We start from the raw sequence: 23,507 nt of genomic DNA, 5'->3' as shown, positions 1-23,507 counted from the left end.
CAGCAAGGATAACTGGATCTGCAAAGCACACTGATCAGATGCTTGTACAGCTGGTCACTAGATTTAAATTAATACAACCGAATTACGGAATTTGTCCTGTGCGTATAAGCAACATAATCAAAGTTATACAACGGATGACTATGCCTGCTTATTGATCTACAATAGTTCCAGACGTTATTATTCATTATCCATCCGTCTTTAGCATGAGCCAATGAAACCAGTGGCTCTTTTGCCTCATTCAGCATCTACAGTTGCCAAGGTAATACTGTCATTCGCAAGCTTACTAGCGCGCCAGATGTAGGGAAGATTGCACAAGCCATATTTAAAGGGCACTAATGTGCAATATTGGGCAATACATTTCCAACAGGCTTTTTTTCTACTGCGGGCTCACTGCTGCAGCGGTTGTTTAGTGGTGACATCATCTTGTTACTACTGAAAACCTTCACTGAAGTAGAGTGGAGTCAATTTCACGGAGGTTATGGAACTGTCGCCATTGTGGCTCCGACAATAGTACAGATCTCATAACTCATAACGCCTCCCTCAGAGCCAAGATGGTTATAAAGAGGCACAGTTTCTATTTTCCTCTGCGGAGAGGCCATTTAACGATTAGCGATGAAAGACGTGGCCTCTGATTGGCCAATAATAGGGGACTGCAGAAACATCCAATCCACTTTGGCGACGGAGACCAGGTGGTGCGTGACGTCGGCAGCCCCCTGCCTTCAGAGAAGAAGGTTTATTTTGGCTTCTCCTGTTTCCCAGTCTCCGCCATTAGACACACAGGAAGAGTAACGCTGTGGAAATGGGGATTAAAATGGTTTAAAAAAAACTGAAAAGAAAAGGGGGCGGAAAGGGGATAAGTGTCGCGAAAGTGACTGTTTCCGCGAGGTTTAACGAGCGAAGGGTGGGGAATGGGAGTCGCGGTTAAGGAAGGGTCGTGGAATTAAACGGAGAAAAAATAGGGATCTGGAAAAGCTCGAGAGGACGGGGGACTGGGGCTGCCCGAGGAAGGGTTTGTTGTGGTTTGAGCACCAGGGAGAGGAGCGTAAACACTGTAAAAGGTACGGCCCTTTACCTTCAAACATTCACAGGGTACGGCGTTTAGCTAAAGGTTGAGTGGTTTAATATCAAACCGTGTTCATTTTTGCAATCAATGGGATTAAAAAATGATCTTGCGGTGTCCCCACTGACGTAAAACGAGACAACGTCAGTGTTGCTAGCTAGCCACGGAGAGGCTTCTATCGATAACGTTAGCCTGTCTAGCTAAGCCAGTCTGGTGCTTGTTGTCACTTTGCCCTGCTTGATGGAAAGCTATAGCCAGTTAAGTTGTTAGCTAGCCGTCTTGCAAGCCAGATATAGCTAGCTGTGTCTCCGGTAACACTGTTTGCCTCTCATGGTAGCACCGTATTGAATTTCGAGCAAGTAAATAGCGAGCCTGTTTGCTAGTTATATGTGAGCCCAGTTCCTTAGTTGAAGACTAGGAAGCTCGGTGGCTAGTTTGCTAGCTCATCAGATTGTATTTAAGTGTATAACGGATAGCTACGTAACTGTTCCCGTTGCAGTCTTGCCACGATAGTGTCTAAAGTTAGCTAGCCAGCTGCAAAACTTGAGCCGAATGTGTTGTAACCGGAGTGACTGCTCACATCAAAGGGTCACTTGCTAGCTAGCTGGCGTAGCTAACGTTAGCCTGCTAGATTTGAACAGATGGTCGCATTCTTTTGACGGAAAAGCACAATTCCCGAGGTTTGTTTACACTCCGTATAAATGCGTCGTGAAACCGAAATGATCAAATGAACTTAAAGGGACTGTATATGGACTTGCACTCGCCTGTCAGCGTTGAGGAAGTAACACTGCAAGTGATATTTCCTCTGCTCAGTATAGCTAGCTTGCAACAATAATTGAACGAGGTGGCTTTTTGATATTTAAGGTACTAGCAAATGAGGAAGGCATAGTTTTAGTAACTAAGTAACTAAAATGGCTTGTCTACCGAACTACTTGACCCCATCGCTTCTATTGTCCCAGTCTAAGACAGGTCGTTTCGAGGATACAACGCCTATGAAATCATTGTCGTTTTAGAGTGTGATCTAGATCCATTTTGCACAATTATTAGTTATTTAGCGACCTAGGTATGTTCAATTGTTTAACTTAAAATGGGCCAACAGTGCTGTATACTTTCTTTTTAAATATGTAGCCTACCCGTGACCTTGTTCCGTTTATTGTAGCAGTATATTTTTGGACTATCAACACCGCATATTTTACCGAAATTGTAACTGACTTTTTCAGCACGGGATAACGGTTGTGTGTAAAGCTAATCTGCTATGCATTTTTTATGAAGATAACGAGTACAACACACCTATGTTTAATATAAACGCTTTGTCGTTCCAAAAGTAGCGGTGTTCTGCATTGGTCTCGTTCTGCGTTCCGTTCTCTCACTTTCTGCCACATTCTGTCATAACGTTCCATAGCACAATGACTGATGCAGCACGTATTATCTGCGCTTCTAGTGAAATAACTTTTGAAATCAGTTCAAGTTAGTAATATACTACCTGTTAAAACAAACAGAAAAACATGTTTTACGTCATCAAATTAGGAAAGACGCCGTCCTCACATTTAACGTGTAAGATCTACTAAACTACCTCTGAGAATGCAAACGTGTTTGAGCAGGAGTTGCATGTCCACGGACGAACTCAGAAAGTATTGGCTTAATTTGTGTGGCCTATTAGGTTTGCTTAAATGGATTACGCGTGTCACGCATGCAGAGTTATTGTTGCAGGCATTTACCAAAAGCCGAGTTTTAAACGTACGAACTCGGCGTGAACCCGGCGCGGGTAGGTTCAGGCCTGGAACTCGATTGCAGCGGCGTCCTGGTGGCTAGGCTGTGTGCGGTGTTGTTGTGGGAGAGGTTGTTTACAATGGTCCGGCTGAGATTGCCTGTGCGATCGTCGTACTCGGCCCTAGGAGTGGAGTATGGGGTTTCAGCCTTGGCACATCGACACGAGCTCAGCTTCCGCGCACGCTTTCAGAACTAAGATAAAAGACAAGTCGAGACAGCGGAGTCGCAATTGTAGTAAGTCAGCTTTATCTTGGCTTATGTGTGAGCTCAAAAGTGCAGTTGTCCTGGCACGAATGCAGGAGCACTTCCAGCTTTATTCAGCATTTGTACACCTCGGTGTCTGGTTTGAAGTGCTTTGCCAGAAGCAGAACGCGCTGCCAGGGGTCCGGGCATTGTAAGGAACATTTGATAATCAAAGCAGCCCGAGCTAAAGCAATTTGCTTTTGAGGGTTTTGTTGTGCGAGCGAGCTGAATTTGCATCGAGGCCTCTCGGGTTTATTTAATGCAAGTGTCTGGGCTGAGAGCTTTGTTTAGTTGGTTATGCCACTGTGATGTTCTCTTTTGGGTTTCCGAGCTTTCAAGGTAGTGGTTGCAACAAATGTTTAGTCTAGTCACGCCATAATTGGACTTCAAGCAGAGAGCTGGCTCATAGAATTTGTTTTATTCATGGAAATATCACGAATGTTTGTGGCAAGGAAATGTGGGCCTGTTGCTGATACGCCAGACAAAACATCTCAGAGTGAATTAGCCTACTTTTTGTGAAGTCCGCCAGCTGTAGCTTGGTGCCCTGGAGTTTGTTTCTGTTATGGCCTGTTTTAGCCTCGCTGCCACCTTCTCGCTGGTGGCTGATGTGGTTTGTCGCGGAGAGCTCGGCCGGGAAGGAGCGTCATTCACGGACTTGCGTTTGTGTTTCAGCAGCTTGCCTCCTGCCCGATCCCCTTGAGAAGGCAGCCGGAGCGTGCGGAGCGAGCGGTCAGCGATGACGGAGCTGGGGGTGAAGTGGGCCTGCGAGTACTGCACCTACGAGAACTGGCCGTCTGCCATCAAGTGCACCATGTGCCGTGCCCCGCGGCCCAGCGGCACCATCATCACCGAGGAGCCCTTCAAGAGCGGCCCGGGGCTGGACGGCGGCCGCGAGTGGGACGCGCCCGGCACGGAGGGCGGCGGCGGCGCCCTGCTCATCTGCCCGGACTCCAGCGCCCGGCCCCGCGTCAAGGTGGCCAGCGTGGCGGAGACCAGCAGCAAGTGGTCCTGCCAGATGTGCACCTACCTGAACTGGCCGCGCGCCATCCGCTGCACGCAGTGCCTGTGCCAGCGGCAGCGAACCCGCAGCCCCACGGACTCCCCGCACACCTCGGGCTCGGGCAGCCGGCCGGGCCCCCCGCCTCAGGACCCCTGCGAGGAGTACAACGACCGCAACCGGCTCAACACCCGCGCGCAGCACTGGACCTGCTCGGCCTGCACCTACGAGAACTGGCCCAAGACCAGGAAGTGCGTGGTCTGCGACCACCCCAGGCCCAACGGCCAGGAGGCCATCGAGCTGGCTGAGCCCGAGGACCCGTCCTCCATCATCAACGAGCAGGACCGGGCCCGCTGGCGGAGCGGCTGCAGCGGGGGCCAGAGGCGCTCACCGCCCACCTCCAAGAGGGAGCAGGAGCTCAAGATGGACTTCCAGCGCATCGAGCTGGCGGCCGGCGCCGTCGGCAGCAAGGAGGAGCTGGAGGTCGACTTCAAGAAGCTGAAACAGATAAAGAACCGCATGAGGAAAACGGACTGGCTCTTTCTCAATGCGTGCGCGGGTGAGTAGGTTTAGGAAAAAAAAACGCCATTCATTTTTGTTATTGTCACAGTCACAGAACAGTTCACATTTAAATTTACCATTTGGACAGGGGTGTCTGCTGACGGTTGCGCTGTGTATGGGTGTGGATCTCTAATCCTTATTCTAGTAATATTTTGCCACTTCTCATTGTTGAGTGTTCCTCATTGTTGAGGTTAAGCAAACCCTCAAAAAACAACAACAAAAAAAAAAACTTATTTCAGTGCTATTTGGTGTGCTGGTGTTCCACACCCCCATGCCTGAAGGACAATTGCTTTTCACTATTGAGAGAGTACTCTGTTCTGACCGTTTCTCCCGGTAACAACACTAGCATTGTGCTGGCCTTTCTACCGCTTCCGTGATGTCATGGCGTGGTGATGGCAGCGAGAGACGCTCCAGAGGCAATCATTTTATCGTCTTTGTATTAAAACGGAGGGGGATTCAGTTTCCTCTCTTTGTGCCTCTGTTCAGATGATCTCACTATTTTGTAAATGGAGATGTGCAGCAGGATGATCTTTGTGTGTATATGTGTGTATGTGTGTTTAAACAAAGTGTGGCTTATCTGCTTCTAGACAGTAGTTGTGGTTCCACTTTTAGTAAGAAGCTGACCTTTGTCTGAGTTAGGCTGTTGATTTTACCCGTAACCAGGCATGGTCTTCCCTTTGCTGTCACTTATTAGGCCTCAAGTGTTTTTTAGTGGAAAAAGCTCATTTTGGACTGTGTTTTACCTTGAGCGAGTGTTGTGGGATAAGTGATTCAGCATCTCGTTGGCGGAACAGCTTGTTTTTTAAAGTTATTTTTGAGTAATCTTTGGCTCTTGAGTACAGAGTCTTGACAATGCTGGTACAGAAGTGAAAGTGGTGTCATCACCAAGCTGTACCAGCTGTGGAAGAGACAGTGGATGAGTGAGAGAGTGAGTGAATGAGTGTGACATCAGTGCCCGTGTGTGCTTTGTGAGCTGTGCTGTAAGAAGAGCGCGTGACAGAGTGAATGAATCAGAGGGCTCTCACATGGCAGTTGGATGTGTAGCACCCTTTCTCTACCCTGCGGACAGAGGTGGAGGCTGGAAGGGCAAGGGCAAGGGTTAGGGCTAGGTGGAGGGCCACAGGGGAAGGCTTTAGCGATAGGTGGAGGGGTAGGGTCAGGAGCAGGGGCAGAGGCAGGGGTATTTTACATTACATTGCTTTATTGTCATTTAGCAGACACTCAGATACCCAGAGCGACTTGTATAGGTTACAGTTTTTTACATGACCCAGCTGCAGCTTGATATACTGAGACGATTCCGGGTTGAGTACCTTGCCCAAGGGTACAGCAGTAGTGCCCCAGCAGGGAATCAAACCAGCAGCCTTTGGTTACGAGTCCTGCTCCTTTACCACTATGCCACACTGCCGCCCTGGGTGTAGGGTTAGAGTGGCATTGGAACAGCTGCTCTCTCAGGAGCCCCGTCCAGAGGCCCTCAGACACGGGAACTGGCAGCGCTCGCAGCCCCCCTGGCTCCCAGTCAGGCGAGCTTGTAAACAGTGCTGCTCATGTGCTGAGACAGCCATTCTGCGGCGCAAAATAGCTCCCGACCCTCGATTTGCATCGGGCAAAAAATAAGCAGCCGTGAACTCGGAGTCCTGACCTCCGTCCTGCTTCTCGCCCCGGGCTGTGCGTTACAGCTCCAGTATGCCGCCCCCGCCCGCAGCAAACTGTCAGTTATTTTGAGGCTCAGGAATCTCTCTCTCTATGCTGCGCACACTGTGTTTCCTATTAATGGTCTGTTATGCTAAGGCCTATTCCATAGCTGCCATTGACTGGGGCCGAAACAGAAGGTACTGCTTTAAGATTCCTGCTGTGGCCGTGCCACAGGTTACTGCTCACAGGGCCTGTCCTTTGACCAGACTAAAAACGTGTGTCAAGGGAAGTAATTAACGTGGTCTGTCATTTCCTATCGAAACACGGATTTCTCAAGGACTTGATGTAGTGTGACATGACACTTGGGCCCGCAGCTTTAAGAGTTCATTCAATGAAGAATCATCAGGTTTAATAGTTTCCTTGAGGGAAAATGTATTATTGGAGTCCTGAATGAATAGCAGAGAGTCCTGATTCAAAGGAATAACCTGCTTTTTAAATATTACATTGGACTGACAGTTGATATCGTATTAACTGGTTGTAAAGAGCACAGAACGTCCAGTTCCTTTTAGAGTGCCACAGACAGGGAGTGCCATAAAGCTAGAGAAATCATTGACACGATGGTGTGTCATTACCTGTGGTAACATCAAAGAATGATGTAGTGAAAACAAAGTTAAAAATCTGAAGATTGTGTAAGAATGAGGAAAGAATGTGTAGAACTGCCAGCAGAGAGAGTGCACTACATAGTTCTTTTGACATGTAGGCAATGCCTGAGGTTTTTTTTTTTTTTTTTTTTTTTTACATTGTACAGAAATCATCTTCTTAAACAACTTATTTTCTGCCTCCTGGCTGACGGGACCTCTCTTTGATGCAGTAATCCAAGAGGGGAACCAGCCAAAAAGCTGGCTTTAACAGTGCAAGAGGCTCCACAAAGATCTCTGGAGTCTGATGGTATTGCTGTGGATTGTTTTCTTAGGCTGGAAACGTACCAGCCCTTTTTTGCACATAGATTTGTTTTTACACATAACTTAGGAGATCCTGTTGAATTTTTTTTTTTTTTTTTTTTTGCAAATTGGAGGAAGAGCAGTGTTTATGTAAAATTGTTCTCTTGTTTCAGTAGGAAACTTGCTTCTGCGGCAGTGTAACTTGTCCATGTAGAAAACATTACAAAAACTCTTTGAAGTGTTAGACCTAGTGTTTGTTGAACTTAATTCTTTTAAATCCGATTTACTGATTTTTAAAAAGCCTCTGCTTGGAAACCAATCTGACCTTGGGGCAAGTTGTTTGTTGTTTTTTTTTTTTTTTTTTTTAAATGCGCTTCAGGTTTAACTAATGCAAAAATCAGTTTAGATTTTTCATTGCCGTTGTCGACGGTAGTTACCCTCACTTCATTGTAGATGTGGGGGGTAAAGCCTGAATGTTCAAAGCGATCTCACTGTTCCGGAGCGCCTGTTTATGAATTCTCGCTCAAGGTCGGTGTAGAGGACACGATTGGAATTCTGAAGGATTCCGAGTCCGGACGTCGCGAGGTAATCCGTTACTCTCTGGCAGTGAGCGCGCTCACACGGAGAGGGTGTTAAAATTAGCCGGAGCTTCCGGGGAGAGAGCTGGACATCTGTCATAAACGAAACTGGGAGCGGAGGCTGGGAACGGGCCCGTGGAAGCTCTAAGTGTATCATCACTCAGTGTGCGGGGGCGACGGCACCGGTACAGTGCAGCCTTCTTTTTATTCCACGCTAAATTTGACTCCCTTGTGTGACGCCGGGCCGGACGCAGAGACTGTAAAGGAGGTGTAGGACCGAGTTTAGACCGCTGGAGAAGAATAGAGATTGGAGGCTTGCCGGGGTAGTTAAATAGCCTTCCGCTTTGGACACAGCTGCCTTCGTCTTGACTGCTATGCTGGGCATGCAAAACACATTCCCAGCCACCAAAGCCACTTCTGGTCAGTGCAGTGGCCTGCTTATAGTAAGACTCGGCTCGACCTGCTATATACCGGGAGTGCCATTGCAATGCCAGTACACTCTGACAGCAGCTAAAGAAGTCACCTAAAATTGTTTTAAGCAAAATATGCTGATACATAAATTAACCAACACGGGTAATTAGGAATGCATGGGTCCGGCATACCACCTGTGTAATTCTGTAGACCTGTAAAGCAGAAGTTTCATTCAAGTTCAGAGCTCAGCTACCAGATGAAATGCATCCCACAGTGGAACGTGAGTGTCTGAACGGAAGGTGCAGTATATTTTCAGATTTTCACACGGGTGGCTGAAGAGTTGTTTCACAGACAGCACATCTTTACAAACACTGTGCATCAGTTTCTCAAACGACTATTTCAGTCTGGTAAGTGTGAAGTACACTTTTCACTGTATACGCTTTGTGGTGTGCTTGTGGTGGCAGTGGGGGGGTTAAGTGAACACACAGAAAAATATAGCTCCTCACCATTTAAAAAAAAATAGTTAACCTCATTGATCTTATGACTTTGTGACCACAGTGTTAATGGCTCCGTCAGAAATTCAGCATGCGGTGGCTCAGTTAGGAGCTCAGTTTTTGTTTTGTATTCAGTTTGAATTGTTTACACTCTTTGTTTCAGTATGAAATACTCTAGTGTCATCAAACTACATTAACTAATTGACTTCATCTAATTACTAAGTAGCTAGATCAGCTATTTCAGATTTTATGTGTTCCTCTGAGCAGTGGTAGCTTGCCATACATTAAGCCAATGTGTGACATTTTCCGCTGATCTTTTGCTAAGTGCTGTTTGTTTTCTCTCTGTTAGCTGATGCTGACACACAGCCTTGATGGTAGATACTTGTAGAAAGAGACAGAAAAAACAGTAGAAGTGGAGGTGTCTACCTTGTTTAGAAGGTAGGCTGGCCACCTTTCTAGCCAGTCTGGGTCATCACAAGTGAGAATATGCCTCTAACCATTTGGCCACAGGAAAAGTGTTGAGCATATTTTAGTCCGCTGCACACTCACTCATAGTTTCATTATAACATTGTCCTTTCCTACATGTAGGCCAGTCTCTTGCTTCAAACTATACCACACAGTGTGTAGATAACTTTTGTTTTGCTGTAACAGATTCATTGTTAATTTGCTAGTTTGTTCCCTAGTTGTAACTGTAGTCATGTGCTCAGTTAGTGTAAATGTCTGCACTGTAAGAGGAAGACTGTCAGGCATACTGTCTGTACACATTGAACTTATGATATGAAGTAACACATTTAACCCAGTGATTTTTATTTCATTTTTTTCCTTGCATAACGTGATGGTTGCTGAAATGACATGGATCAGTGGTGGAAAATTGTAACACTTACATTTGTGAGTCATAGTTGCGGAGCGAGTGTAGATTGCTGAGAGCATTCATTCTGAGGCTCGGCGGGTAGCAGAGGTCTGAGGCAGCTGGCTACATTGTGTATAAAATTAACAGCGGGGACATTTCCTTGGATGTGTTCCAGGCGTCTGCCTGTTCAGAACGTACCAGCATCGACGTCTTGTGTTTTTTGAACCGCTTGAGCGTCTAGAGCGATTGTGCAGGTTCGCCTCGAGCGGGCACTTAGAGGAATGTCAAAGCAGGCTTTTTTGTCCACGCGCCCCTCACTGCCAGGTATTTTCCCCGCTTTGCCGGCTTGAGACGACCGGCTTGAGAAGAAGGAACAGCATTTCACCAAAGGACCGCGTTGTGGAAGAATGCTTTCCTAAACTCTGTGTCTGTATTAATCCTAACAGAGCTCAGAAGTTTTTACTCTGTTGTAATGATGCGGATGATGGACTTGGGGCAGGGCTGACGTATCCGTTCTGAAGTCGCGTGCGCCTGGGTTACAAAGCTCCCGCTCTAATCCTCTCATCCTGGCGGGTGGCAGTGTAGCATAGTGGTAAGGTTCAGGGCTTCTAACCAAGAGGTTGTCGGTTCGATTCCTCACTGGGGGCACTGCTGCTGTTTTACCCTAGGGCAAGGTACTTAATCCAGAATTAAGTAAATATGGAGCTGTATGAACGGATACCATGTAAACATGTAGCCTGTGTAAGTCACTCTGGATAAGAGCATCTGCTGAATGACAATAATGTAATGTAATGTCCTTTCCATCCGTCTTTGTGTCTGGAAACTACTGCCCAGCGGCAACGCAAATGCAGAGCATTGTGTGGCCACTGGTGCTTGGACAATAGCCGGCCTGGCAAAATTTGTCAGTGAAACGCTCTGCCTACGCACGGATGTTCCGGAAATAGCTATAATGGTATAAGGGATTAGCAGTGCAATCCAGCTGTTTTACTCACAATGTGAGATTTTTGTGCAGTGGATGCTTTTTGGTAGATCATTGTTCACAGAGTGAGTGTGTTTCGATAAACAAATGCTTTTATGGCCTGAACTCAAGCAGTAGGTGTGCAGTGCGATTCAAGGGCAGAGCTGTGAGTGTCTGTCAGTTACTATACAGTGAGCATGTCGCTTCATGACCATGAACGCAGGCGATAAGCTGTTGAGCTCACCAACCCAGGAGAGATGGGACTTTTTAGTTCAAGGGAAGACAGGGCTGCAAGCTGTGTCATTTGGCACTGTTCTTACACTGTGACTAAAGCAAATAGATGTTGGAAGTTGAAGGTTTTCAGCATTCAACATTTTTTAAAATGCTTAAGAGTACATTTACATAACATTTATTCATTTGGCAGACGTTTTTATCCAAAGCCACTTACAAGTGAGGTACAATACAACACAATACAACACAGTACAATACAAACACAAAAACCATACAGAGTCAACAATATTGGAAGTACTGCATGACAAAGTTCCAAAGGTTGGCCAGGCGAGGTGCCAACTAGCAGTTAAAGCTAACGAGTGTGTGTTAAACCACTACAATTTTTTTTTTTTTATTGTTTAGTAGGAGAGAATGTTTTATTTATATGTGTGTACAAATTTTTTTGTCCTTCTGAAAGTTTTTTTTTTTTTTTTTTAAACAAGTCGAGTGAAGAATTGCCTACTAGAAAATAAAAACGCATGCATATGCATACTGTCTGAGTAAGGGTGCTGTGAAGCTGCTGACGAACATGGCTCTCTCTCTCTGCAGGTGTGGTGGAGGGAGACCTGGCTGCGGTGGAGGCGTATAAGTCGTCCGGCGGGGACATCGCGCGGCAGCTGACAGCTGACGAGGTGCGTCTCCTCAACCGCCCCTCGGCCTTCGACGACGGCTTCACCCTGGTGCACCTGGCCATCCGCTTCCAGAGGCAGGACATGCTGGCGGTGCTCCTCACAGAGGTAACACGGGGGAGCAGATACTGTGACTGTATGTTTAGCTAAGTGCTTTTATAAACAACTTACTGTGCCATCCCGACGTGGTCACTCTCCTACACGATCCCTGTCTGGACTGGTCCCTCAGTGGTGGAATGAACTCCCTGGAGGGGTCAGGACAGTGGAGTCACTGGCTAACATCCGACACAGACTGCAGACCCACCTCCCCAGACTGCATCTTGGTTTCACCTCAATCCCTGCCCCCTACTACTTGCTATTTTACGTGTAGTTTCACAATGTGTTTTGGATTCTGTGATCTAGTGACTGATGGTAGTGTAGCCAAGTATACTTGTAAAAAGCAAACACACAGGCAAGCACCGGATAACTCTGAGGAAACTAACGAACAAGTATTTAATTCAGTATCAACTTTCGTACAAAATGCAATTCAGTGAACATTGCCCCGCCTGTGCTTGTTAACAGCGCCCCACCCAGACTTTGTGCACGTTTGTTGCCCGGGGTTGTAGTTGACTGATCTGACTTCCAGTTGTGCTGCGCCATAGAGATCGGCTCAGTTACTGTTAAGGAATCGTGTTCCCCTGATCTTGTCACATCTGGGTCTATAGCAAGTGCTGGGAAGATAGTACCTAATGGGTAGCTAGGTAAACCGCTTCTGCTCTTCTTGCTGGATTCAATGAAGCTAAAAACCTTCCACTGCTAACACTCTCACTAGCGCTAACCCACAACCAAAGTCAATAGCTCCCCTCCCAGGTCCCCCCCACACTTCTTCCCCCGACATGATCAGTGTCAGGTTCCTCATACGCTGTTACCAAACCTGTGTCCTAAAACCAACACCAGAAGAAGCATCTCGGACACGGAGCGCTCACTCTCTCCGCTCCGGAGAGCGGAGGATTACAGCAAATGCACTCTCAGGATCGAGGAGGCAAATCTCGCCTTTATTCTGCCCTAAATCTCAGCGCCACTGGGGGAGGAAGGAAGGCTCCTGCAATCAACGAGGTCATGTATAGACTCGCTTTTTTCTTTTTTTTTTTTTTTTTCTCAAAGGAAGTTCAGTCGTGGTGATTTGAGGGACTATTTTCCTGTCTGCGCTCCCAGAATAAAGCTAGCGGTTCATGCCAGAGCGGGTTTGCTCTTTGAGTTCGGGATTAAACAAAGGATTACACAAATCGCAGCTTGCCATAGGCTCTCGGTGCAGGTGATGTCATGGAGCTAAAGAGGCCTTAGCGGTGGGCAAGGCTGTGATAAGTGAGCGAGTTCAAGGAGCGGGGAAAAAAGATGCAGAATAATCCGAGGCATGCATTCCCTGTCACCGCACAGTACGCTAAAATGATTATTTGTTATTCATATTTCATATCCGTGCAGGTGTTAATTTTAATAGGATGAGAGTAAACCTGTCACGATGATCCCAGATTACACTGGTACTGCCGGATCTGGTTTGAAGGTCGAGGGACTCAAACCCCTGGGTGACCTTCAGAGGGGGTGGCTGCCTTTAGAGTGTGTGGCCCGGAGGCCACCTGCTGCCCGCTCGGCACAGGGCTGCAGCCCATTCATGTTGAAAAGGATGGAAAATGCCTGCATGGTTCAGAGGACATCAATACACTGCAGAAAGAGAGATTCAGTTTTGCATAACAGCTGTGCCTTTAGTTCTGTGTTTTGTGTGAGCGTATTTTAGAAACATGAGCATGAAAGTATTTTTAGAATGAATCCAAAATGAATGTGGCATCTCTGTGATCTCAATGTGCTGTCCTTGGTTTAAACTCACGTGGCAACAGTTCCTTGTTTTCTAGCACCAGGTGGCTTGGCTGTCAAATCCTTTTTCACTGGGTATAGCTAAGACTATAATGCAGAGTATTCAGCAGATCTGCTCAAATGGGAGAGTCTTACTGCATGAAATGCGTGTGTTTTTATTAACATATTACTATGACAGCTTGACATTTTCATAGGCTGGTAATGAGGTGCATCGGCGTGCCGCACTTGATGCAGTCTGATTCAGACACGCGATTCGCATTGGTAAACGAGTGTAGAGCGTAGCGTTCAGTAACCAACCCATAACTTTGTTTCAGTTTTTTTAAATACAAACCTGCCTCTAAACAGTCACTCTTAAGACCATATATGGAGATGGTGAATGCCTCCGCTGTGTGAACCTGCAGTATAGCGTACTGGTAAGGAGCAGGGCTCGAAAGTTTGCCGGTTCGATTGGCCACTGGGGAACTGGTGCCGTACCCTTGGGCAAGGTACATAAGTAAATATCTAGCTGTATAAATGAGTAATGTAAAAAAATTGTAACCTATGTAAGTCACTCTGGATAACAGCATCTGCCAATAATAATAATAACCCCAGGTGGCATAAAGCCAACATTCCACTTTGGGGCAGTCCAATTCAGACACGTGATTCTCAATGGAAAATGACTCTGGTCCGTGGTTTAGAGGCGATGAGGGCACCGTCCAGTAGCCAAACCTATAGCTTTGTTTACAGGCAAGTTTGTATTTAAAAAATTAAAAACTCGCTCTAAAGACCATATAAAGGCATATGCGAGAGGGGGGTTCCGTGTGGGTTGCCATGTGAACCCCCGGTTTGGCTAAAGCAAGTGTTCCCCCCTGTGCCCCGCCCACACCCCAGGTCTCCCAGCAGGCGAGTAAGTGCATCCCGGCCATGGTGTGCCCCGAGCTGACGGAGCAGATCCGCAGGGAGATCGCCGCCTCCCTGCACCAGCGAAAGGGCGACTTCGCCTGCTACTTCCTCACCGACCTCGTCACCTTCACACTACCAGCAGGTGAGGACACGTTTGCTGCGCCGTGTGCTGCCGTAGCATTCCTCCACGCGTTCGCCGCTCGCTGCAGAGACTCAGGCTTAAGCAGGCGGTCTGCGGGGCTGCTCTGCGGCGATTACAGATCTTCAGCTCTTTTAAAGAGCCAGCGGTGTTTGTTGAATTATGAACCGTTGTCTCTGCTGACTTAAACATGGAATAAATGTGGTTAAAAAAAGTCGCTCGGGATACGAGCATCTGATAAATATCAATAATGTAATAATGTTAAAATACACTACATAACCATATATATTGTAAACTTATATGCAAGTTTAAAAATTTTGAGTTGAGCAAGTTTGAAATATTAAATATTTTCTAAACTATTTTTCTCAGGTCAGTTTTAAAATGCAGGTGTACTTAGGGCTTGCCTGGAGAAGTGTGCATATATTTTATCTTAGATTTTAAAATGACATGTTGTACAGTGCATTCTGCAGTTATGCAGTTATGTATTGTGTGGGATTTATTTTAACAGCCGCTGAAAGGTGTTCCTAAATCTGCGTTTTCCATTTCATATTTGGTCAGCTGGGACAGGAGGATTGTGAAGTCAGCATATGATGTTGAAATACTGCAGTTGCCCCATGGCTTTATTTGTACAATGAGGCATTTGTGAAAACACTTGGGTTAAGAGTTCATGTGTCTGTTTTTGGCCACACGTAGGACATAGCTGAAGGCCGCTTAAACCACTCCGTTCCACAAAAGAAACGCGCTCCTCTTTTAACCAGAGAATGGCTGCCAGGGCCCTGTTGAGTGCGGCAAAGTGTCTGCAGACGATATCTGCGACAAGAATGCTCAGGCATTGACATTTGCAGTTCTCCAATCAGAGAAGATGTTTATTGATGCTCAGTGAAAGCAGCATATTTTCATCTGAGGGTGTGAGCTCACAAGTGCACTTCCAGTCAGAGAGACTTATCAGTTATCAGTATTCTATTATGTGTATATAGCCTTGAGTCCTGCAAAGTAATGGTGATAATAAGACTGTATAGTGGCAACATTTTTCTGTTTAATTTCATTCAAAAGAGAGTGTGCATAGTGGTAAGGAGCAGGGCTAATAACTGAATGGTTGCTGGTTTTATTCCCTGCCGGGGCACTGCTGCTGTGCCCTCAGGTCAGGTACTTAACCCAGAAGTGCGTCAGTAAATATGGACCTGTATGAATGGATAACATGTAAAAATTGTAACCTATGTAAGTCGTTCTGGGTAAGAGTGTCTGCTAAATGCCAATAATGTGATGTAATGTAATGATCATGGGACACGTCCTTAAAACAAATGCCACTTGTTGGTTCAGTAGTGGCGTAGTTGTTTCTGTCATCTGTTATTTTTGTTTTAACGTTCATCTTTACAAAATCAATTTTATATGCAGATATTGAGGACCTGCCCCCCTCCGTTCAGGAGAAGCTGTTTGACGAGGTTCTGGACCGTGACGTACAGAAAGGTAAAGCCGACACGACCGCAGCGTGACCCGGTTACGTCTCCTCATTCGGTGTTGCCATTGTTATTCAAACAGTCGTGTATCTATCTGTCTAACAGCGGCAACCAAGTGCTGTTTTTGAAAGGCTTCACGGAAGAGCAGTTGCACTGCGTGTTTTTGCCTGATCTCTGCCAACTTTCACATTCTGTTCCTTATAACCTCTCCGTGCTCCTGCTCTAATTAGGCTAATTGAGTTAGGACCCCCCTCCCCCTTATGGAGTGCTGCGTCCTCCGGGGACGGTGGTGTTTGTATCCCCCCCCCCATGTTTGCTGGAGGTCACCGCTGCAAGGCGTCTTGTGACCCGTTTTAGCGGTGTTAATTGGGTCACGGGGAGAAGGTTCCGGTCGGTCGGAGGGATAATGAAGCAGTCCCCCCCTCCCCGTCTGTCGCCCTCATGCAGAGCTGGAGGAGGAGTCCCCCATCATTAACTGGTCGCTGGAGCTGGGGACGCGGCTGGACAGCCGGCTGTACGCCCTGTGGAACCGCACGGCCGGGGACTGCCTGCTGGACTCGGTGCTGCAGGCCACGTGGGGTATCTACGACAAGGACTCGGTGCTCCGCAAGACTCTGCACGACAGCCTACACGACTGCTCTCACTGGTAGGCGGGGGAGGACAGCGCGCTGCCGGCGTGCCCTTGAACATTGTTTCTCACTATAATTGTTATAGTGTAAAGAAGCCCCGCCTGTATTTATGTATTACAGGGAGTGTGATGTAAAATTCGTGTTAGTAATTACTAATTAGTATTAGCTGCGCTGTTTTTAAGCACATTCTCATTAATAATCGTGTCAGGCAGCTGTATCAGTAATACAGTATTAATAACAGGGGAGGCGCAGCAGAATTTTAAGTCAGCGTAGGGCACGCATTCAGTCTTGCTGATAGCAGTGTGGCGTAGTGTTAAGGATCGGGACTTCTAACCAGAAGGTTGCTGGTTCAGTTCCCCGCTGCTGTGGTACCCTTGGGCCTGGTACTTAACCCACAATTGCCTCAGTGAATGTCCAGCAAATGGATAAAATTGTAACCTGTGTAATTCATTCTGAAGAAGAACGTCTGCTAAAATGACAATAATGTGGTTGGGATGTGCCATCCTCTGGTTGTTAGTCCAGTCCTCAACCCCAACACCATGTGGCCACAGTTAAGTGGTACCTACTGTATGTAAGTCACTCTGGATAAGGGAGACATAATGACAGTAATGTAATGCTGCGTGTTCCTCTGGAAGGGCGGTTTCTGAGATGGTGAGCTTTCACAGTTTCACAGTGTTCGCTGTAACCGGTATTAACTGGTCCTAACTGGTCGTAACCGGTGGTTGTAACTGCCGCAGGTTCTACACGCGCTGGAAGGAGTGGGAGTCGTGGTACTCGCAGAGCTTCGGCCTGCATTTCTCCCTGCGGGAGGAGCAGTGGCAGGAGGACTGGGCCTTCATCCTGTCCCTGGCCAGCCAGGTACGCTTACCTGTCCTCTTTCAGGGGGAGCGTCTGGAATCGCTCCAAAATGTAATGTTTTATGCTAGGCGCTGAGTGCTTGCCATGCACAGTGAAGTGTTCCAAAACAAGTCCTGTGTGCCTGGAAACCAAACCCTCCTACTCCACTCCGACACAGTCTGCCCTTACTACCAGCCAGAGCATTTCATTACAGCACGTGGACAAATTATGAATGGTGTCATGGGGCGGCAGTGTAGCATAGTGGTTAAAGAGCAGGACTCGTAACCGAAAGGTTGCCGGTTCGATCCCTGCTGGGACACTGCTGCTGTACCCTTGGGCAAGGTACTTAACCCACAATTGCCTCAGTAAATATCCAGCTGTATAAATGGATAACATTGTAAAGAACTGTAACTGTACTATGTAAGTCGTTTTGGATAAAAGCGTCTGCTGAATGAATAAATGTAAATGTAAATGTGTCAGATTAAAAACAGCTTTGCTCGTGGATAGATATCTGATCCCTTAAAGGCACAAATTATTATATTCTTTATATTTTATAATATACTGTGTATAAACAACTGCACCAAAAACTACTTGTGAGGATATGAATATATGCTGTGTGCATGGTGAGGATGTCATTGCTTAGAAAATGAGTGGAAAGCTTTAGAACTAAAACAAAACTAGGAGTGAAATAAGAGGCCCTGTTTGTGGCCTGAAACCACATAAACCTCTAATGGGTCCTGTTTGGTGTTCACACTTTCACTGACCTGTAAGGGCAGTTAGTTCAGGTGTGGTTGTAATTCATGCATAAGGCCACAGTAAATATTTTTTATTAGCATTTGCAGCACGAGATACCCAAGAGCATTTCTTAGCATTATTATTCTATAGCATTATTCTGAACACTGAATGGCGTTCCTGTTAACATTGCCTTAATGCTGCCTTCCTCTGTTCTCTTCTGCCCACTGCAGCCTGGAGCCAGCTTGGAACAGACACACATTTTTGTTCTTGCACACATTCTTCGTAGACCAATCATAGTCTACGGAGTGAAGTATTACAAGAGTTTCCGTGGCGAAACATTAGGGTACACTCGTTTTCAAGGTGAGTGGCTTTATCCGAACTGTTTCTGAAGGCGTAATTTTAACGGTTTATACTAGGTAAATGCTAAATGACGTGTGGTTGCCTTTCTCTACATTCAGATAGTGAAACGGATGGTGAAACATGGTGGTTGTGCATCACAGGTCTCTTATCAGAACTTAAATGTGCTTCTTGCATCCAGGTGTAGTTTTTATTATGAAGTGGGGAGCAGGCAGGCGGCTCAAGGAGCAGGGCTTGTAACCAAAAGGTTGCTGGTTCAATTCTCCAATGGGGCACTGCTGCTGCACCCTTGGGCAAGGTACTTGACCAGCAGTTGCCTCGCGAAATATCCAGCTGTATGAATGGATAAAACTGTAACCTATGTAAGTGGCTATGTAACATCTGTAAGGGTAACGGCGTCTGTTAAATGACAGTAGTGTAAAGCGCCAGTCCCTGTAAATGTCCCTGAGTGCACCATACAGGCAGTGCCACCTCAGACCTGCAAAAGTGATTATTGGGTTGATGCTGAGGCCGTTCTAGTGTGGCTCTACAGCTCCTGCAGAGAATTTTAACCAGACGCACCTGGCTGCAATCGAGAGCCAGACCTATTAAACGGAGCCTGGAATCGGGTCTTTAAAAACCCTGGAGCTAGCGGGGCGGGGGGCAGCATCAGGGCCGTAAATTAGGCCTGTGAGGAAAAAAGCCTCCCACCTCGGCCGAGCTCCGAAACGCGGAGGCCCTCGAATGGGCTGTACACTGCCGCCATTGTAGCTGTATCTCAAATCACAGACGTGTTTTTGTTTTCTCTCCTCCTCTGAATTAGGGCTTATTCTGAAACCATACAAAAAAACATTGAATTCAAGCTCCACTTGATTTTACCGCATGGCTTTTCTGTTGATTGCAGATCAAATTGCCCTGGTTTTTGTTCTGCGTTTCAGAACTGATCAAGACATCATCTGAGAATGCTTTGCCCTGACAACACCATTATGAAATGAAATGTGGCTAACAAAATGAAAACTAAGCCAACTATGTACGGATCTTACTGTTTTCTGAGCCGCATTGCTAAAATGCTGCCATAGGTAAATGTTTTTCCATGAAATGTGTTCTGCAGCATAGTAGCCCGTTGTAAAACGCGGCCTGCTTTTAATTTGGACTGATGAATGCCGGCTGTAGTGGTGCAGTCCTGCGCTAATTTCGGGGGGTGATGGAGGAATGATTTGCAGTGCGTGTTGCTGAAGGAGGAACTGTTGGGGCGGGGGGGGGGTTGTTCTCCACGGGGAGGACTCATTAAAGTAGGGCAGCGGAGTGCGTCCCAACAGTACAATGCAACACTGTTTAAACGGCTCACTCACTCACTCACTCACTCACTTGCTCGCCTCTCTGGGTTGGATCCAACTATTTATACACGGTCACAAGGTGAATGTATTGCGCTTGACTTCGGCGCTTGCCAAGGGTAATTGCAGCCTGATGAAACCATATTCCCTGGGAGAGAGGCTCAGCGTCGTTAAATCCACATCGCTCTGCCAATCTGACTCTGCCTCGCGTCCGGGCGGGTAGGGGCACTTGACGTTGGACTCTGCCTGGTTGTTTATTAAAATGCCTCCCCCCCTGTAGGTGTGTATTTGCCTTTACTGTGGGAACAGAGCTTTTGCTGGAAAAGCCCCATCGCCCTCGGCTACACGAGGGGCCACTTCTCCGCACTGGTGGCCATGGAGAACGACGGCTACGACAATCGCGGCGCGGGCGCCAACCTCAACACGGACGACGACGTCACCGTCACCTTCCTGCCACTCGTGGACAGCGAGAGGAAGCTTCTCCACATCCACTTTTTATCTGCACAAGAGGTAGGGAGCTCTCGCGGTCGTCCCTGCGGTGTGCGCGTTTAGGACCGTGCATGTTTGTGTCCATCCCACTGCAACGATCACCGTCCTGTAATGGGACTCCATTTCCATCTGTTGTTGGTAATTGGTGGTGTGTGTAGGTGCACAGTCATAAGCAAATCATAATCACAGTCATACAGCATGTGTGCTTAGGGGCTGGACTGTGCATGCTTATGTCCTGTTTTAGTGATCGCTGTCCTGTGAGGGGGTTTGGTTTCCGTTCAGTGTTGGTAATTGTGTGCAGTGAGTGAGGTGTCCCCATAAAGCACCCAACATTTGCTCCCAGCAGTGCAGCCAGCATCTGTTCCTGTACATGTTTGGTTTCCCTGTATGATTTGAATGTGGTGAGTGTATATAAGTTTGTGTTTGTGTGTGTGGGCGTGTGCATGTGTGTGTGTGTGTGTGTGTGTGTGTGTGTGTGTGTGTGTGTGTGTGTGTGTGTGTGTGTGTGTGTGTGTGTGTGTGTGTGTGCGCGCGTGCGTGCGTGCGCGTGTGTGTGTGTGTGTGTGTGTGTGTGTGTGTGAGTGTGTGTGTGTGTGTGTGTGTGTGTGTGTGTGTGTGTGTGTGTGTGTGTGTGTGTGTGTGTGTGTGTGTGTGTGTGTGTATGTGCTCTTGGGTCAGTATGTGTAAATGGCTCCCCCTGTGGGTTTCATGAGCTCGTTTCTGCTTTCCTGTGTGTGAGGTTTACTCCCTGTAGTGTTCCCAGTCTCTTTCCCTGCACAGAGGTGTAGTTTCCTAGTCTCCCCATTCGGCTATGTAACAGATGGTCTGTGTGTGTGTGTGCGTGTGTGTGTGTGTGTGTGTGTGTGTGTGTGTGTGTGTGTGTGTCTAAGTATGCTTCCCCTTGTAGCATTCATGAGTGATCTGTCTGTTTGATTGTCTAAGGAGAGGTTTGTTTCCTGCATTTAACTTTCTCTTTGAGTGTGTGTGAGTGGCCAGGGCCCTTGCAGTTAGTCTTGTCTTCCTGTGCAGATGTGTAGTTTCCCTGTAGTCTTTGTAATAGTGTGTATCCCTGCGTTGTGTGTATGTGTGAGTTTGGCGTCTTGAATTTCACCTGGTCGCTCTTGTTGTGCATGTCTACATGGAAGCTTTGCCTGATTTATGCTGGTGTACGGTGAGGTGTAGCCTGGTCTCTAATGGTATGCATGTGAGGGTTGTCCCTGTAGCCTGGTCTCTACTGGTGTGTGCGTGTGAGGTTTGTCCCTGTATTTGGGCTCTGCTGGTGTGTGTGTGTGTGTGTGTGTGTGTGTGAAGTTTGTCCCTGTATTTGGGCTCTGCTGGTGTGTGCATGTGAGGTTTGTCCCTGTAAGCTGGCCTCTACTGGTATGCGTGTGAGGTTTGTCCCTGTATTTGGGCTCTGCTGGTATGCGTGTGAGGTTAGTCCCTGTAACCTGGTCTCTACTGGTATGCGTGTGAGGTTAGTCCCTGTATTTGTCTGACAGTCCTTTCCCCTTCTTCCTTCCCTCAGATGGGGAACGAGGAGCAGCAGGAGAAGCTGCTGCGGGAGTGGCTGGACTGCTGCGTGACGGACGGCGGGATGCTGGTGGCTCTGCAGAAGAGCTCCCGCCGCCGGAACCACCCACTCGTCACGCAGATGGTGGAGAAGTGGCTGGACGGCTACCGGCAGATCCGGCCCTGCGCCTCGCTGTCCGACGGCGAGGAGGACGAGGACGAGGACGACGAGTGAGGGGTGGGGACGTCACCGTCGCCGCGTGAGAGACCACGCTCGGGGGAAGGGACGGCTCTGTCGCGGAAGGAGGTCGTCCGTCCGCCATCTTTGGAAGGACTCGGGGGAAGCTGTTACTGTCTCGGAGTATGGAACACCTTGAACACACACACACACACGCGCACACACACATACACACACACGCATACAAATAAAAGGACAAATGGAAGACTGACAGACAGACCTCTACTTTGCTGCAAAACAGAACTGGGATGAATTGAAATAAAAGGATTCTAGTTTACGGAAAATATTATTGATCTTAAGTCTTTTTTTTTTTTTTTTCCCCCAGATGTAAATCTCTATCCGTAAATGTAACTGCATGTGGTTGTTTAAGAAATTATGTAATAGGAAAAAAATACCAGCATTGACGAAGGAATCTTTGTATCGATTTATTATGGGCACTTACAAAAGCACATTTTCAAAATGGTGTTTTAAAGATTGTTTTTTTTTTTTTTTTTTTTTTTTCCCCGAAGATGTGTAATTGGCTCACTTGTGTTTTTTGGGAAGGGGAGAAAGCCAATGTTACTATCCCCTGTCCACATTCTTCCAACACCAGAGAAAACCATATTTAGGAAATTGTATATTTGACACTAAATACCACACACTTAGTAAAAACAAATTATATATAAATAAATATATATGCGTATATAGGTATATCTGCCCAAGTTAGAGACCGTATGAAGGTAAGAAAAGGAAAAAATCCCATTCTAGCATAAAGGTAGTTCATTCTTTTTGGGTTTCACGATGAAGATCATCACGATTAGGCTTCTTTTCCTCCTTTGGCATTTTGCAGGCCTTCTGAAAAATCTTTTTTTTTTATTATTCTGATTATTTATTTGTCCGATGGCTAGAAAGCAGAGGAGGTACTGCTCTTTTTTCTCTCCTTTTATTGGACTCTTTGTATTTCTTTTTTCATTTTGTGGTTTTTGTTGATTGTTTAATTCAATCTTGAAGAATTTTATGTTGCACAAAAAATACATACTCTTGCTGTGAGGAAAAAAAAAATCTGTAAAAGTTTACTTACGTTATTCATTGTGTGATTTATTTTTTTTTTCTTTTTTTTTTTTTAGTACCTCATTTTTGATGTTACAACTTTAGGTGCTTACTTTGGGAGGTGAGGAGAAGGAAGTCACCAAACACATTCAACATTACAAAAGACAGTAATGCATTAACATTAAATTGGAATCACTCATTTCACGACCTCCTCTTCATGTTTCTACAACTTTTCTCGGTCCTTTTTATTTCTTTCATGTGGTCGGATTGATCCACCTTAAACCCATCTTCTGACTTAAAACGCAAGGCTTTGCGGTGGAAAAAAAATCTCGACAACCCACATTTGCCTTTCTGTTTTCGGTTTTGAAAATGGATGCACATGCGAGTCGTCTTCGAGATGGCCTCTGTTCCGTTACTGATCTGCGAAAGGTAGCACTTGAGGTTCAGCCCACACTCTGAGGATTCTTGTTTAAACTTAACCTTTTTTTTTGTTTTTTTTTTTCCAACAAGCGCATCGGTGTGGGTTGTCAAGTTTTTCAAGGGGCGCCCCTCACCGAGTCTCGGTTTCACAGGTTTACTGGTCTTGGCGTTCACTGATTACGATTCACAGTTACTGACAAAGACAAAATTCAAACCAAAGCGGAAGTGGGA

At 46.7% G+C, this 23,507-nt stretch overlaps 1 protein-coding gene across 2 annotated transcripts; it reads left to right on the top strand.

The window, feature by feature from the left end:
* Nucleotides 1-743: 743 nt before the first annotated feature.
* zranb1a (zinc finger, RAN-binding domain containing 1a) lies at nt 744-22,654 on the top strand. 2 transcript variants are annotated; one of them, XM_036522584.1, is made up of 10 exons: nt 744-1,058; nt 3,749-4,629; nt 11,315-11,502; nt 14,113-14,266; nt 15,659-15,730; nt 16,168-16,366; nt 17,087-17,207; nt 18,152-18,281; nt 19,872-20,101; nt 21,606-22,654. In XM_036522584.1, exons 2-10 carry the CDS (start codon nt 3,810-3,812, stop codon nt 21,822-21,824), a joined length of 2,133 nt encoding a protein of 710 aa, XP_036378477.1. In that variant the 5' UTR covers nt 744-1,058; nt 3,749-3,809; the 3' UTR covers nt 21,825-22,654. The 2 variants fall into 2 exon arrangements, with proteins under 2 accessions (XP_036378477.1, XP_036378468.1); XM_036522575.1 differs by having other exon boundaries at nt 3,746-4,629.
* Nucleotides 22,655-23,507: the final 853 nt, after the last annotated feature.

The sequence above is a fragment of the Megalops cyprinoides genome, chromosome 1, assembly GCF_013368585.1.
Source record: "Megalops cyprinoides isolate fMegCyp1 chromosome 1, fMegCyp1.pri, whole genome shotgun sequence".
NCBI classification, from domain to species: domain Eukaryota; kingdom Metazoa; phylum Chordata; class Actinopteri; order Elopiformes; family Megalopidae; genus Megalops; species Megalops cyprinoides.
Note: the sequence above shows the minus strand (reverse complement) of the source record. Positions and strands in the feature narration are given on the sequence as shown.

Coding starts and splice junctions, on each gene's coding strand:
- zranb1a (XM_036522584.1), top strand. CDS start 3,810: ATGACGGAGCTGGGGGTGAAGTGGGCCTGCGAGTACTGCACCTACGAG. Junction 14,267..15,658: donor CACCTTCACACTACCAGCAG/GTGAGGACACGT, acceptor TTTTATATGCAG/ATATTGAGGACCTGCCCCCC. Junction 16,367..17,086: donor CTACACGACTGCTCTCACTG/GTAGGCGGGGGA, acceptor TAACTGCCGCAG/GTTCTACACGCGCTGGAAGG.